Source organism: Camellia sinensis, chromosome 5, assembly GCF_055761805.1.
Source record: "Camellia sinensis isolate YWXY chromosome 5, ASM5576180v1, whole genome shotgun sequence".
Taxonomy (NCBI): Eukaryota; Viridiplantae; Streptophyta; class Magnoliopsida; order Ericales; family Theaceae; genus Camellia; species Camellia sinensis.
This window is the reverse complement of record NC_138965.1, coordinates 92050365-92068318: the sequence shown is the minus strand read 5'-3', so window position 1 is coordinate 92068318 and position 17954 is coordinate 92050365. Positions and strand designations below refer to the sequence as shown.

At 36.6% G+C, this 17954-nt stretch overlaps 1 protein-coding gene across 5 annotated transcripts; it reads right to left on the bottom strand.

Annotated features, from left to right (window-relative positions):
- Positions 1–642: 642 nt before the first annotated feature.
- Positions 643–17706, bottom strand: LOC114298845 (ras-related protein RIC1). Of its 5 annotated transcripts, XM_082869231.1 has the most exons (10): positions 17386–17706; positions 6112–6215; positions 5326–5361; positions 4582–4804; positions 2100–2172; positions 1848–1895; positions 1709–1753; positions 1270–1341; positions 1035–1190; positions 643–930 (listed from the first exon to the last, which is right to left on the bottom strand). In XM_082869231.1, the coding sequence occupies exons 5-10, from the start codon at positions 2163–2165 to the stop codon at positions 829–831; spliced, it is 489 nt and encodes a 162-aa protein (XP_082725357.1). In that variant the 5' UTR covers positions 2166–2172; positions 4582–4804; positions 5326–5361; positions 6112–6215; positions 17386–17706; the 3' UTR covers positions 643–828. The 5 variants fall into 5 exon arrangements, with proteins under 5 accessions (XP_082725357.1, XP_082725358.1, XP_082725361.1 ...); XM_082869232.1 differs by lacking the exons at positions 5326–5361; positions 6112–6215; XM_082869235.1 differs by lacking the exons at positions 6112–6215; positions 17386–17706 and having other exon boundaries at positions 1027–1190; positions 4582–6105.
- Between the last annotated feature and the right edge of the window lie 248 nt (positions 17707–17954).

Genomic DNA, 17954 nt, shown 5'->3' with positions numbered 1-17954 from the left:
AAGATATTTTCAAGTTTGTTATTTTCAAATGCTAATTCTGTATAAGCTCCATGGATTTGTTGATTTCAATTATGGATAAGTCACTACAAAAAAATCAGGATTTAACAGCGGCCAAAACTGCAGCTAAAAGCAGAAAAAAGTGTCGCTAAAAACTAGAAGATCTTTACCCGCGGTTGAAATAGCGACGGCCAAACCGCCGCAATAGGCCCGTCGGCATATCCTTATAGTGACATTTTATTCAAGCGCTGGTATAGTTATTTTTATTGCGACGGTCGATGTAGTGACAGTTGCAAATGTCGCTATATCTTAAATTTACCCATTACTTTGCTAACTTTATAACGACGGGTCGACTGCTGCTATATCCTTTACTTTTGTGACATATTGTGAACCGCTGTTATATTTTGACTCTATTCCATCAGTTTTACACTATCGCTATAGCCATAGAATTCTTTTTTGAATTTTATTTATGGCGACGGTTATAAACCGCGGTTATAGGCTATTTTTATTATTCAATTAGCAATAATATATAGCATGAAATTTTTAATGATTTGCTAACCATTAATGGTTGTTTCTCACTTATCCCTGCTCACATTATATATCTATAAAAACACTATTTTATTCTAATGGCTCCATACTCAATAATTGTAAAAAGTAAAAGAGTCAGCATTATCATAATCCCAAAATATCCAAAACACCTTAATTAAAGGGTTCATTACATAAGCTTGAATACAAAATAGATCCAATATTTCTAGCAAACTAATAGCCCACACTATAATCTAAAAGGTACAAATAAACTTGTCACATGACAATAGTACTCAAATGTATTACTCATGACGCCATTTTATAAAGACCTCCATAAAAAATGTTCAAATCGAGAAATGACGTCCATTGTTTGATTAAGAAAGGAATCCCAATTTCATCTACAAATGCCTGCACAAAATAAAAGACAAAGTCTCATTAAAATGCAGAGTCCTTGTATGAGTAATAGAGATCTGCTATCAATGAACAAAAAAACAAGATACGAACTATATCACATTTCCAGTCTCATAAGACACCACCTTCGGTGCAGTAAGGTCACACTTGTTTCCAATTAGAAGCTTGTTTACATTCTCACTTGCATACCGGTCAATTTCACTTAACCATTGCTTGACATTGTTAAAATTCTCTTGATCGGTCACATCGTAAACAACCTGACAACAAAACCACCAGAATAAGACTAAATCCATACATTAAAAAGCAAACTCAATAAGAAGACAATCCAATGCTTACAATAATGCCATGTGCACCGCAATAGTAATTGCTACTGATTGTCCTAAAATGTTCATGTCCAGCAGCATCCCACTGCATGTCCAGACAAAAGAAGAAAGATGAGAGTTGTTAGCAAGAAAACAGTTTATAGAAAAACAGGGGACACCATGTTGAAGAAAACATCACAATAAATTTTGACTAAAAACAAAATTGTCATATAATTAACATATAATCTCAAGAGTGTGAATTTTCTGGATTTCATTTCGAATAAAGCTATCCTTCAAATTTTTACAAAATTTAAGCATATTTTTATGCAAATTTTCCATCCTATGGCAAAGAAATGTTTATATGGCATTCCTTATTTACACAGATTCCCAATCAAACACTAAATCAAAGCTGAAATTGAAATTTACAGCTTTCATAGACAGAACAAACTAATAACGCACTTAAAACTTAAAACCTGGAGTTTAATGGCTTTCCTATCTTGCTTAACTGTGCGGATTTTCTGCAGAAGAGAACATAAGAATAATTTACAACTTTACAATCTATGTTAAGGTAATCAGCAACCCAAACCAAGGGAAATAAAAAACATTGCTTACGAAGTCAACTCCAATAGTGCTAATGTAACTTTCCAGATATGAATCATTTTGATTACAGAAAAAATAAAAATCGTTAATGAACTTGGCATCTGTCTGGAGGCCACATTTTTCTGGAGACCAGAAAACATTGAAAAATAACACAATCACATCAAAACAACATGGCTAATTAAAGCAATCTTGAAAAACAAAGAAGGAACAAAAATGGAGGGGGAAAAGAAGAAGAAGAAGCTGTGTAAAAGAGGGAGAACTTACAGCAAACCTCAAAAGGAGACATGATTTGCCAACACCCAAATCTCCAATGAGCAAAAGCTTAAACATGTAGTTGCTGCAAATAAGCAACCAAAAAAATAAATAAATAAATAAATAAAGTTGAAATAATGTTTGTATCAAAATGTTGGAAAGTACACAGAAAGAGAAAATAGTTTCTTATAATATCTCCACAAAAAATAAAAATCAATGTGCAAGACCACCCTGTTCCCACAAGTGAATAAAGTAAATTGAAAGCTTGAGAGACTTATAAAATTATTCATAAATGATAATACACACACACAAGCATTTTGTGTTTCAGGTCATAAATATTACTACCTCTAAAAGTACAAGAGGGTTTCCAATCATTACGACTCTATAGTATTATCTATGCTCATGCAGAAAGGTTGAATAATTAATCAGTTAACAATTTAGAAAGGAAATTGATAAAAGAATAATCCGCCACACTTGCTTGCATGCATAATGAGACAGCGGATGCTCAAATTTACTAGTAACTTCTATGAATGCAATGTCATTGTATATATAGAAATTATACATCAAATCACAAACAACTCTCAAGCACACAGAACACAAATCAAACAGTGTATTAAATTCAACTATATCATATTTTTTTTCTAGTCATATAAATGCATTATAAAACCATACTCTGAATGTATGACCATTCAGATTCTTTCTTTCTTTTTTTCATTTTAAGTGAAATGCATAAAGGACATAACAATTAAACTTGACATAATTCAACAAACAAGATCAAAATTCTTTATAAGGGTTAAAGTTGATATGCGTTGATTTGGCCTAGGCAGGCAGATTTATTAAATTTGAGCTGAACCAACTCCTTTTTCTAATTTGTATGTATTATCATTCTTGAGAGTAATCATTAATCAAATTAAGAAGGTAGATTCAGTTTAACCCCCAATAAGAGGGAATTATTCTTGGAAGCCCATTAGGCTCTGTTTTTGTTTAGTTTGGATAGTTGTAGAAAGAACTAAGCCACCCAATCCAACCCATTCAAAGATCTAATAACGAAAGTAATAACATAAGCAAGCTAACACACCTAATCAATTGACAAATAACAATCAATTAACCACATAAAACCAAATAATTAAATCTTTAAGACTACTTTCTGAATGAAACTCAGAATTGAAAACTATGTAAAGAATTTGGGGGAAATGAACACAAAAAGAAAATCACAACACTAGAAACTAGTCCACAAAATATATTTGAAGTACACAGATTAAATTGGAAAAGAAGAAAAGAAGCCCCATGTGCTTGCAAAACCAGATTTGCAAATATCTACTCATCACAAGATTTGGTTCTCTTAGGCTACTCTGACTCTATCAGATTGGACGAAACACCTAAAGTTATCGCAAAAAGATTTAGTTCTTGTAATCCAATGTTACACGCACAATATTAAGTCACTTCTTCATCCATTTATTTTTTTATTTTTTTATCACATTTTTTTGCTTATATCACCTATACTAGGCTACTCTGACTCTGTTTACGTCTTTGCTTATATCACCTAAAGTTCTGTTTACCTCTTTGTTACATGCACAAGATTTGGTTCTCTTAGGCTACTCTGACTCTGTTTACCTCTTTGCTTATATCACCTATACTTTAAAATTGTGCATAAAAAATATAGCATTGAGTAGTCACTTTCAGGTGAAAAACAAACAAGCCAAAAAGAAAAAAAAATTCATAAGAACGTATTAATAAATAAGAAATGAATAAAACGAAAACACTCACCAATATATTAACATGTTTCAACTTATTTTGTTATTTATTTCAGAATAGGTGAAAATTTTATTCTACAATAATGTTTAGGTAAGGTTTGCTCCATTCTATCATCACCATTTATTATTTAATTACAAAAATTCTGTCAAAAAGATGGGATTCATGCATTTAATGAGTTATGTTTGATTCATTGATTTATTAAATTTAAATTTTTCCTATTGTTATGTTCTTATATAATTAATGGTAATCAAGATAGCAGTTAATATGATCACTTTATTTATTATTTTTTTTAATAAATATATTTATTTTTATTTTATAGGTAACATATGATCTATAAAAGAAAAGAAAATGGCCAAATACAATAACGGTTTCTTTCTAGGGCCAAAATAATAGTGGTGATTAAATAGTTCCTTTTTTGACAGGAAGGTTTGGTCATTGACCCATCGTTGAGAGCATCATACCAGCATCAACAATTCTACTTACCCTAAAAAAATATTCAATGTAGTTGTGGCCACACAATTTATCACAAAATTGGACACAACTTTATAAAATTGAACATTTTTTGAAATTTATAGAATAATTATAAGTCCACCCAATTTTATCACAGAATTTGACACAACTCTTTTCACATGAGATGTAACCATTAAATGTGAGTCCCACCTCCATATGAAAGAAGTTGTGTTTGATTATGTGATCGGATTATGTGCACGTAAAATAATTGATGAGAATGAGAACTCACCAGCAGGGTCCGCACTGACTAAACTAATGAGCTGTAAAGAGACTTTTTGTCCAAGGAACTCATGAACATTATCAAGAGTGGAAGGATTTAAGTCATTGAAATCCAAAACATTATTTTGCTGTAAGTATGCCCAGGCCAAGTTCCCCAATAACCTGTTCTTCTAAAAATAGTCTTCACTTTAATGTTGAGGCATTTCAATCTGTTCTTCAATTCTACCAGATCTCTGCAATAAAATGAAGATGTATACTCAAAGATTTGTCTTGGCCACCAAGTAATTAAAGTGAGCATTCAAGATGTCAAACTATAACTATTAGGCTAAATGGGAAAGAGAAAACAGAGGGGAAAAAAAAAGGTTCTTTTATTAGGATCATTGTAGAACTAAAACCCCTTACCATGAAGATTCAAGAAGCTACTAAAACGCTATTTTAAATTCATCACGACAAAGTTCTCAAAAAAAGGCTTGAAATCCATTTGTAAACTATGAAATCTAAATTTGAACAAGTTCCTTGAATAAATAGTGCCAAATCATTTAATTTCCTATCCATTAAATCCAAACACAACTTATTTCAAATGCCACAAAAACCAAAAAGGCATTCTTTCCAAATGCTATGAAAATCACACCAGTCATCCATACACAAAAGTTGCATTTCCAAATTCTCCTAATTGTTACCAACAAAATTCACATCAGATCAACATCTATATCTATGGTGATAGAGAAGGTCAGATTTGAAGAAATGTGCGTACCTTGTAGAGTTCAACTAGCACGTTGTCCAGAGATTCCTGAGATTCAAGGGAGCATAGATAGAGAAAAGATGGAAAATTGAGCTTTCACTTATCATTTTTAGAAAATATGCATAAAATTCAAACAATATCAATGCCCAGATCTTTAACCCACAATAGTACAATCAAGGTTTGGCTTAAAGTCATTCTCCTAGAAAACTGATCTTTAACCCACCATTTATTGATTTATCATATAAAATTCACCAAATTTATGTTGGTTCAAAATGGGAAGAATTTATTAATCCACCTATGTATAAAACTTATTGCTTAAAGACAAAGGAAAGTATGGGAAGAATTTATCAATCCATCCATGCTATCATCAAGACAATGGATTGAAGTGAGAGAAACAAGTAGATATCGGCAAATATCAACAATCAATCTAATCTATTAATAGTTCTTCTCCCTCTTCCAAAATTCTATGAGCTTGTTTTCTAAATTTTTGATTTGATTATAAGAATAGCTGATGGCATTCATGAAGTACCATCAACAATGTAATTTTTTTAAAGGGGCTTCAAAACCTCTTCACTGCAACAAGGATTTCCATGTCCGATTTTAGCAATCCATCACTAGCATTTGAACCCTTGAACAGAGGTGCATGGGGTCATACTCAAGAGCAACAGGCTCAAGGAGGGCTAGTATGGATTCATATCTCCAAACTGCAATAAATAGGATTGTTCATTCAAATTCAACAGTTCATTGATGGTTATAACTGTGCTCATAATAATAAGAACAAGGACAAGAAGAAAATACCATTACAATGCGAAACTATCTAGCATCATCAACCCGAGAAACTGAATAGCAATTGCTTTGCTTCAAGTATTTATACTCATTTGGACTTTTAAAATTCAACGTCTCTGTGTTACAAAGCAACAAAGTGTAAAAGAATAATAAATACAAAAAAAAAAGAAGGGAAAAGGCGTAACATAGAGTATAATATAAAGGTTGAAAAACTAGGCTAGCATGTGACCTTGTTATGCACATATGCAGAAATCTGACATAAACTAGGATATATAAGAGATTACAATGTGAAGCAATCGAATTCATGCCTCTCTCCCTCTCTCTCTCTATATATATATAGAGATTTCGGTTTTCCCTTTCGTGCTTAACTGTAATCTGGATTCGGTTTCATAAGGGTGCTGTTGTCTTATCCTCTATCTATCTCTTTCTCAGTGTGTTCGAGCTTTGAGTTGTGTTGGGCAAGTTGGGAATAAGTTGGTTATGTTTTAAAACGTAAAACCTTTGCCCAGTTTTGGGTCTCTCACCTCGAGCAGTGCTTTTGACGCTCGAGCGGGGAAATCATCCATCCAGTATTTCGTCTGCAGAGGTAGACGCTCGAGCGGGAGTTTGTGTCTGACGCTCGAGCGGGGAGTTTGACGCTCGAGCGGGAACCTTGCCTGTAAAAGTTCTAGGAGCGTGCATCCGCCACTCGAGCGTGAGATTGGACGCTCGAGCGGGGATCTGTGAGTCACGCTCGAGCGGGGAGTTTGGCGCTCGAGCGGGGCGACTTTTATATAAAGCCGAGATCCGACCTTTTTGTTCACTTTTCAACATCCTTTCTCTCTCTTACTTTTCCAAAAAGCTATTTTGAGAGTTCCTCACACTAAAACCCTAACTTCTCTCTTAGGATTGATCTAGTAGGAGTTGTTTTCTCACCTTGGGCCTTTACAAAAGTTGTGTTGATCGCCGAGGGCTATCTTTTAATCTGAAAATTTTGGGATTTGGAGCATTTCCGTTTCTTCACCTCCTTCGTTGGGTCCCATTATTTGAGGTAGGGATAACCTACTCTATCTTATGACCTTTGTCTTTGAATTTTAGCATTTTGATATGTTGGGGGTTGTTGGGTAATTTTGAGAAGGTTTGGGCCTTTGTGTAATTTTACAAAAGTTGGGGTTTTAAAATATATAAACCTATATGCATGATAGGCATAGAGAAATGAGATTAATGTTGGGACATTGATGGAAATGGAACCTTAGCGTTGTTTTGTGAATCATGGTAATTTGCCCTAATTGGTTTAATTTATTAACGCATATAATTAATTGAAGAAAACGAGGAATTGAATTGAGAATGTTGAAATTGGGAATGTATGGGACTAAAGAGTGTAGTCGAATGTTTTATTGCTCATCTAGTTGAAATATGGATATATTATCCACTTGTGCATTTATTTCCTGCTTAGAAATAATTGCTTTGGGCTACCGGTGGAGGGTAGTGTTGATTGTTGTAGACAATACATGATGATTAGGCAAACTAAAACTAATCAATTGAACGTGTCATGGAGTTTGAAGGTTGATAGAATACATTAACTTTATATGTTGGTTGATTGTACATATGGCCAATGTGTTTATATGCATTATGTGTAGACGGTTGATAGAATACATTAACTTTATATATTGATTGATTGCGTATGTGATTCTTTGTTTATATGCATTACTTGTGTATGGGAGGAGATGGGGGATGTACTCCACGGTTTAGAGGAAGATCGGGGATGTACCTCTAAACCGGTTAATGGTTTAGGGGAAGATAGGGGATGTACCTCTAAACCGGTTAATGGCTAAGGGGAGATGGGGGATGAACCCGGGGATACAGCTCATATGCTCTCCCATCGTAGTGTTGATACAGCTCATATGCTTATCTGTTGAAGTGTTGATACAGCTCATATGCTTATCTATTGGAATGTTGATACTGCTCATATGCTTATCTGTTGAAGTATTGATATAGCTCATATGCTTATCTGTTGAAGTATTGATATAGCTCATATGCTTATTTGTTGTAGTGGTGATATAGCTCATATGCTTATCTATTGAAAAGTTTGTTTGATTTGATATAGCACTAAAATGTATATCATCATTGTTTGCGAAGTATGGAAGTAGTTTATGTGTTATTGATACAACACCAAAATGTGTATCCACCTTGGATTTCGAAAGTGTTCTAGTGATGAACTATAATCTCATCAAATGTTTTGGCCAGAGTACTGAGCCTTGTTTTCAAACTCAAAGTTGGATAAAAAAAATGAAAAGTGAATTGTAACATAGACTTGGCTGTCATGGAATTTTAATAAGATGTAAATGGAAGTGTAAGTATTGACCATCTATCAGTTGTTAATCTTTTAGGCATTGTTCATAGTCGGTTTAGTATATTTCTACTCGGTTGTGGCTCACCCTATATGGGGACATCATTTTCAGGTACAGGTAGCATGCCACCTCTGAGGACATAGCTTGGGAGGCTAGAGGCAGACATACTTTTGTTGCCTTATTCTTTCTTGATTGTATTTCATATAGATTTGAGCCTAGGACTTAATGTGTATTTAAGCTAGCACCCCCTTTTGTAACCAAGTGTTAACTTGGAAAGTTGTAAGCCCGTAAGGCATTTGCTTCTGTTGTAACCATGTAATACTTTTGTAATGAAATACTCTGATGAATAGATGAATGTGGACTTTTATGTATCAATGCATGTCTCTATATGGATGGGTTTAATGTTGTTATTTTGAGGGCGTTACAACTTGGTATCAGAGCGTACCGGGTTCGAATACTTTGGGTACGTGGGAAGTGATTAGTATCACAATGGGTTTGTCTCGCTTGTTAGAGACTTAGACGTAATGTTACGTACTTTTGTGATAACTTTTTATGTGATTATTTGGGTATGGAATGTAGTTTCTTGGATGTTGATTGGATCCTTGGGTTTCTGGGAGTCCTGTTGGAAAGGCACTTGATCAATGCTGTTTCTGACCGGAACTCTAGTAACGCCTCGGGACTATCATTATCCGGAAATGAAATTCGTAAGTGCTTATGTGTTTATGTGCTTACGTGGAGTGAATTACAGTTGTCCATGTGTTAGGACGTGAGTGTTTAGCTTCGGCACATGTATGAGTGTGCTAACGTGTCTCTGTTACTTTACTAGGATGCCTAGGCGAGGAAGTTGCGATTTCCCTCCTTCCGCTCGGGAAGAGTTGTGGAAACAGTTTGTGGAGTTACGCCAAGGTACTACACCTTTGGTGCGGTTCGAAAGATGGTTTGCTAACTGTCGAGGTTTGCTCCAGAATTGGTGAAGACGGAGGACTTGCGTTGTTTCGAGTTTGAGAGTAAGCTGCGTGACGACATCTGTGATAGGATTGCGGGGTCTTGGCATCGAAGTTATAGGGTGCTTGTTGAGGCGGCCGCCCATGTAGAGGCTGCGGTGCTAGCAATAAGGCAGAGTGGGGAGGAAGCCATCTCGGCGACTCTTGTGACTCAGAGTGTTGGTAGGCCTTTAAAGAGGCAGAGGGTTTTAAACCCGCAACAGGGAGGTCGGGCTAGAACTACCCTTCCAGTGTCGGATTTGGGTTCGGGAGAAAGTAAGCAGAGGGGCGTCATTTGTTTCAGATGCGGTCTGCTGGGCCACAAGGTTTCGGTTTGCCCACAGAAGAAGGGTGCAGGGTTAGCAGTTCAACCAATAGTTGTACCACCAGGATCATCTAACCAGCCAGGTTTTGGGCCGATCAAATGCTCCGTGGGGAGGCAGTTGTTGGGGTCTTCAGCAGCCCAGATTCTGAACCAATCTCGTGCTCAGGCACCGCCTACTTGTTGGATGTGTAATCAGCCAGGTCATATTCGACGCTTCTGTACTCAGCCGGGGGCTTCTTTAGGGGTTTTGCAACCTAGCCAGGCTCAGTTTCATTCGACTGGGCAGGAACAGTATCGTTTTAGGGGACTAGCAGGCCAGATTGTGAGGGCCTCAGTAGAGTCGAGTTCCCGAGCCCCAGTTGGGGAAGTTTGTAGTTGTTCCAGGTGTGGACAGAGGGGGCACGTCAGTAGTTCTTGTCCATGGTATGTAAACTCGTAGGTTATCTTATGTTCGGGGATGACCAACTTCGGCGGTCCAACAAGGGACGGTAGTAGTAGTAATACTGATGGGATGGTTTTGTTTTGACTAATCCGTTTTGTAATCAGTGGATTATTGTTTTGTGATCATTGGGTTCTGTTGTGTAACCAATGTGTTTTGGGAATGTTGAAACATCTAAACTGTTTGTTTATCTATATATGTATACATATATGCTTTGTTTGTTAATTTCCCTGGAGTGGGTGAATTGGAGCACGTCGTAGCTCTAAAGTTTTATTAATGTATAAAGTTGCTGTAAAACCATAATTTTTTTTTTTATTATGCGTGTGACTTGATTTGGGAAGGATGAGGGCTGAGGAGCCATGTTTTCAAAATTTAGAAGAACCACCGAGGGGTGCGTGTCCTAGCCAAGGCAATATTGGAGCGAGAATTGTTTTACTTGCCGAGTGTGTGGAATTTCATGGGTATTACCCATTTAAAGTTTTGTGTGTGGTATAGTTTTTGATCTACTGTCGGTTGAACTCGAGAGGATGTGAAGTGTACAATTAATACTAGATGTAACACGTATTTAATATGGTGTCCTACGGGGGCATAGCGCATAATTTTGTTAAGGTTGGACTCGTACCTTCGTGGTAAGTAACGTTGCCGAGATTGCAGGTGTACTGATTGGCCATTTTAAGTGAGGGGATGTTAGTCCCTATATAAGGTTGTGATTGTTGTATCGGGAGCGATGTGTTGTAAGTAGCTGGTACTATATCTCGGGCTGTAGTATAATGGGTGTTTCCCTAAGTTTTCAAATTCCTTTATTTGGATCGAATGTGATAGGTTCGTACCTTAGCACTGGTCAAGTCAGAGGATGTTATCAGAAGGGTTAATTGGGTATATAGCCCGTGGTTAGAGTGTGACCCGTGGATGGAGTCACAGTGGTATGGTGTTTACGGATGAAGAAGTGGGTTAATGATGAGGGAGGCGAGGACTTTTACTCCTCTGGAAAGTTAGAAGAGTGAATCTTTGGAAGTCTTATCGGCGACTTGTAACGGTGTCGGGGTTTGGTTCATGATGGTTGCCTAGCGGTAGTTTGGACTAGTGGTTTAGCACGGATGCCGGGCCTCTTGATGGTACTCTCGAGATGAGTGACAAGTAAGATGTAGAGTAACGAGTGGACCCTATGAGTTATTGTGGGATTCGGTGTAGGAGTAAGAGGGCTTGCAAAATAAGAAGGTTTTGCCTAGTACGGTTGAATGTGTTAGATGTGATGGTTTCGAGAGTTGCGCGGTGTTGGCAAGACTATGTGAGAATGTTCGAGGGAACGTGAGATTTGTATCTCGAGTTAGTGGGAATGGTACCTGTATAATGGTTCGTGTTTTGGGGCCTTGCTAGATAATGAATCCGTGGTGACCCCCTTGGTGGTACAGGGGTAGTGTTCGTATTGTGATTGGTTATCCATTGTTGGGTGTGGGTTGTGAGTGGATGCTGGCAGCATTCTTTGAAGGAAGAGCAATTCGTGTTCTAAAGTAATGAGGATAGCGTGGGTCAAAGTGGTCCTTCGTATTCGGGATGTTGTGATTGAGGTTGACCATGTCGGTCTTCGGTCAAGGAACGCAGTGTTGAGGCGGTTAAATTTTAGGAGATCCGGTGAGATTCCAAAATTTGTGGTTTGTGTAGAGAACTTCGTGGTTGGGGTTAGTTGTTTGAGTGGCACATCAGTGTGTGGATTACTGAGTGTAGAGTTTATTGAGTTGATTAGTCAGCTTGTCGGTATCGGGTTTTGGGTTGGCATTGGTCACCTTGAGTTTTAGTCTTGATGTTGTAGACTTTGTATGTTGATTAGGGAAAACTGAAACTAATCGAACATGTTTTGTCGTTGAAGCTGACGGTAGGAATAATACATCTAATACGTGTATTGATTGATCATTGTGAATGATTGGCTTTTTATACATTATGTATGTATGATATTTGGTTTGTTATTGATACAGCACTGAGATGTGTATCATTTGTGTATTCAAGGGGGTATTGTTGAGATAAGATGTGCTCTTATGCCCTATGTGCTGTTAGTACTGTTGTTATTTCTATTAACTACCATTATAGAAATGTTATATCCTGTGTCGGTTGTGGCATCACTGCGTGCGTGATGGTTGTGGATAGAGCTGTTTTGAAAAGAAATGGAAAACAAAATTTTCCTAGTGTTTGGGGCCATCTAAATGCGTTGTTGAAAAGTTGATTTAATTCAAGGATTTTAAAGAATTCCAGATTAATCTTTTGGGCAAATAAACTGTGGATAACTCTGTGTTTTGGGTAACAGCGTATTTGTGAAAAATGTTTACAAAGCTTTTGAGTTTTCGTATGGAAAATGCAAGATTTATCCCGGAACGTTAACGTTGAAAATTTAAACATCTTTGAGAAATGCCTCTTGAACAAAAAAATGTTTTCTTATTATCTACTCTAAAGATTTGCTTTGGTCGTGTTGTTGAGTAGTGACTTAGCTTAAAGCACTAGTCGGTTATTGGTGAATTGTTTCGGGGGAGGTTTGGTTTGTTAAGGCTTGCGCACCTAAGGTGGTGTTGTTTAGAATGTGTTCCCTTGGTTAGTCTCTTCCTTGTTAAGAGTGAGTCGGAGGATTGTTTTGAAGGTAATTTCTTTCCTTAGGGCTCGGTTGTTGAATGCTCTGTGATCAATTAGCCTTGTGTTTTGGCGTATCCTTAATTTCGGGGACGAAATTCTTTAAGGGGGGGAGGTTATAGCGATTCCGGTTTTCCCTTTCGTGCTTAACTGTAATCCGGATTCGGTTTCGTAAGGGTGCTGTTGTCTTATACTCTTTCTATCCCTTTCTCTGTGTGTTCGAGCTTTGAGTTGTGTTGGGCAAGTTGGGAATAAGTTGGTTATGTTTTAAAATGTAAAACCTTTGCCCAGTTTTTGGTCTCTCACCTCGAGCGGCGCTTTTGACGCTCGAGCGGGGAAATCACCCATCCAGTATTTCGTTTGCAGAGGTAGACGCTCGAGCGGGGGGATTGGCCGCTCGAGCGGGAGTTTGTGTCTGACGCTCGAGCGGGGAGTTTGACGCTCGAGTGGGAACCTTGTCTGTAAAAGTTCTGGGAGCGTGCATCCGCCGCTCGAGTGTGAGATTGGACGCTCGAGCGGGGATCTGTGAGTGACGCTCGAGCGGGGAGTTTGGCGCTCAAGCGGGGCGACTTTTATATAAAGCCGAGATCCGACCTTTTTGTTCACTTTTCAACATCCTTTCTCTCTCTTACTTTTCCAAAAAGCTATTTTGAGAGTTCCTCACACTAAAACCCTAACTTCTCTCTTAGGATTGATCTAGTAGGAGTTGTTTTCTCACCTTGGGCCTTTACAAAAGTTGTGTTGATCGTCGAGGGCTATCTTTTAATCAGAAAATTTCGAGATTTGGAGCATTTCCGTTTCTTCACCTCCTTCGTTGGGTCCCATTATTTGAGGTAGGGATAACCTACTCCATCTTATGAGCTTTGTCTTTGAATTTTAGCATTTTGATATGTTGGGGGTTGTTGGGTAATTTTGAGAAGGTTTGGGCCTTTGTGTAATTTTACAAAAGTTGGGGTTTTAAAATATATAAACCTATATGCATGATAGGCATAGAGAAATGAGATTAATGTTGGGACATTGATGGAAATGGAACCTTAGGGTTGTTTTGTGAATCATGGTGATTTGCCCTAATTGGTTTAATTAATTAACGCATATAATTAATTGAAGAAAACGAGGAATTGAATTGAGAATGTTGAAATTGGGAATGTATGGGACTAAAGAGTGTACTCGAATCTTTTATTGCTCATCTAGTTGAAATGTGGATATATTATCCACTTGTGCATTTATTTCCTGCTTAGAAATAATTGCTTTGGGCTACCGGTAGAGGGTAGTGTTCATTGTTGTAGACAATGCATGATGATTAGGCAAACTAAAACTAAGCAATTGGATGTGTCATGGAGTTTGAAGGTTGATAGAATACATTAACTTTATATGTTGGTTGATTGTGCATATGGCCAATGTGTTTATATGCATTATGTGTAGACAGTTGATAGAATACATTAACTTTATGTATTGATTGATTGCGTATGTGATTCTTTGTTTATATGCATTACTTGTGTATGGGAGGAGATGGGGGATGTACTCCACGGTTTAGAGGAAGATGGGGGATGTACCTCTAAATCAGTTAATTGCTAAGGGGACATGGGGGATGAACCCGGGGATGCAGCTCATATGCTCTCCCATCGTAGTGTTGATACAGCTCATATGCTTATCTGTTGAAGTGTTGATACAGCTCATATGCTTATCTATTATAATGTTGATACAGCTCATATGCTTATCTGTTGAAGTATTGATATAGTTCATATGCTTATCTGTTAAAGTATTGATATAGCTCATATGCTTATCTGTTGTAGTGGTGATATAGCTCATATGCTTATCTATTGAAAAGTTTGTTTGATTTGATATAGCACTAAAATGTATATTATCATTGTTTGCGAAGTATGGAAGTAGTTTGTGTGTTATTGATACAACACCAAAATGTGTATCTACGTTGGATTTCGAAAGTGTTCTAGTGATGAACTATAATCTCATCAAATGTTTTGGCCAGAGTACTGAGCCTTGTTTTCAAACTCAAAGTTGGATAAAAAAAATGAAAAGTGAATTGTAACATAGACTTGGCTGTCATGGAATTTTAATAAGATGTAAATGGAAGTGTAAGTATTGACCATCTATCAGTTGCTAATCTTTTAGGCATTGTTCATAGTCGGTTTAGTATATTTCTGCTGGGCTGTGGCTCACCCTATATGGGAACATCATTTTCAGGTACAGGTAGCATGCCACCTCTGAGGACATAGCTTGGGAGGCTAGAGGCAGACATACTTTTGTTGCCTTATTCTTTCTTGATTGTATTTCATATAGATTTGAGCCTAGGACTTAATGTGTATTTAAGCTAGCACCCCCTTTTGTAACCAAGTGTTAACTTGGAAAGCTGTAAGCCCGTAAGGCATTTGCTTCTGTTGTAACCATGTAATACTTTTGTAATGAAATACTCTGATGAATAGATGAATGTGGACTTTTATGTATCAATGCATGTCTCTATATGGATGGGTTTAATGTTGTTATTTTGAGGGCGATACAATATATATATATATATATATATATATATGTACATTTATATATCTTTGTGTGAGAGTGTGGAAATTTTTGGGTAAACTAAACCAACAAGGGTTCCATTTGATCTTTGCTAAGTCAAAAAAATCCAAATTCCAAAATGGCAGTGTTCCCTATGAGACAACATTAATAATTTCACATAAACTCAAGTTGATAATGTTGTAATTTCACATTAACAATTGATTCGACACTACCAAGAACCAAACTTCATATATTAATTGATATAATCAACAAGCTATAATGCATATATAGATAGATAGGTTAGTACCAGCTGTGCAAGTGCTTGCGGAGGTTGATGATGTACTCCCTAGTCACCACCTCTTTGTTTCTTCCCTTTATCTTCTCCTCCTTAGCTAGATCAGAAGGTGTTTAGGTGGAAATGTGGAGCTCTGAGTGTGTTCTATTCTGGATTTTGGGGCTGCAGCCTGATCTCCAATTGACCTATGATGGTGGCAGCTCTGTTTTATTTTCTTGTTTTTTGGTAGCTGCTATTGGGTTTTGGGGTTGCAGACTGTTTTTTGGTTGCAACCAGGACATGAGAAGTAATGATCAAATAAATCAATACGTTTTTTTAGTACTTCCTAGTTTAAAAACTCAGCCATAGAATAGAGTGAGACTTCACAAAGCTTGCAATTTTGTTTCTAGAAGCTGTATATTATGGGAGGAAAAAAGGTCCAAAACTCACCTCTCTCTATGGAAAACAAAAGGCTTAGAATGAAATCCAATTGGAGGTTAAGCCGGACTTTTTCACATCTAACCAATGAAATTAAAGTCATTTTTGTTGGATCTTCCCTAAGACAAGTGTGACCGTAACTATGTTATCTGGCTACCTAGAACCACTTTGTTGTGCATCTGACCAATGAAAGTAAAGTCATTTTGGGTTTGTATGATGGTTGCTAAACTAGTAAAAAGGGTGGAATGTTTCAAAGTTCTTCGTTAGTTGTGTATTTGGATTCAACAAAAAAGGGGCATAATTCAGTGTTGAATTTTCTCTAATCACATTATTAGGCCAAGAAAACTATACAAGTGTACAAGCATTAAAATAATGGACATCAATTTTCTCAAAAATAAATAAATAAATAAACTAAAACAAAATGAAATATAACAATAAAGAAAAAGCTTGTTGTGGCATTTTATCAAACACATACAGGACACATGAATGTGTGTAGCATCAACAACTAAAATACAAAAATTCAAAAACCCACATTTAAACCAACCAAATTGAAACATTCCAATAGCAACTTAGTAACAATAACACTTAATCATCACACCATGATCTTCACATTCCAATTCTCAATACTGAATTGTTAATTATAGTAACAGAAATCACCACACAAAACATGAAACACAACCATATAAATCATAATAGTGGCTTGAAAGCAATTCTGTGTTTGTATTAATGCTAATGATCCTAAAAAGGAAGCTTTAACAACTAATATACAAAATCCAACAAACCCACATCTAAACCAACCTAATTGTAATAGTCCAACACGAACTTAGTAACAATAAAACTTAATCATCACATTGTGATCTTCACATTTCAATTCTCAATAATGAATTAGTAACAATAAAACTTAATCATCACATTGTGATCTTCACATTTCAATTCTCAATAATGAATTGTTAATTAAAGTAAACAGAGCATATTGTGGGCATGAATAATCAAGGAGATCATATAGAATGATGAGAAAATTACCATGAAAGACGACAAAAGGAAGAGAATATGTACTTGTTAGTGTACAAGTCAACGTGAAGATGATTAAAATTTTTGGAATTGGTTTAGAAGATATTGATTATGGTAAAAGGAACACAAAAACCAAAGAAAACCCAAGATTTTAACTTGAAATCAAAGCAAAAATTTAGGGTTTTTATGGTCCCTGGAAGATTGGGAGTTGTATGAATTCTGGGTTGGGTTTATTTTGAAGCATACATAAGAAACACTGATAGAGGATGAAATATATAGATTATTCATTTATGGATTTGGTTGGTATGTCGGTACATTATGAGAGTGTTTGGAGAGAGAGAGAGAGAGAGCAAACTGACCTGAAATCAGGAACCATTGATGCATCGGTCGATACACCGATGGAGGATGAACCATTGATACACTGGTCGATACACCGGTGGGCTGTAGCTTGTGAAATCAGGAAGCCTCTGTGACTTCTTGGCGCTACTTCGTGAAAGTATAGATAGACTAGGGCATAAGAAGTATAGATAGATCGACTTAAGGTTCAACCCTTTTTTTTGAATTGAAATTCTAAGCGTAAAATTAGAAATTTTTTGTCGCCTTATTTGTTTCACCTATTGTAGCGGTTGAGTTGTAAATGTAACTAAAAAAATATGTATAGCAACAGTTTGGAAAATAAATGCGACTAAAAACTTAAGTTTTAATTGTGGTTAAAGACCGTCACAATAACCACTTTATAGCTACATTTTTTGAGGCGATGTTATAAAAAATGCTACTATAGCTTGATTTTCTTGTAGTGAGTATTTGTTATACTAAATGATTGAGCCAAAGGCCATTGGACATGAATGATTGGGCCAAAGGCCGTTGGACATGAATGATTAGGCCAAAGGCCGTTTGGCATGAATGATTTGGCTAAAGGCCGTTTGAC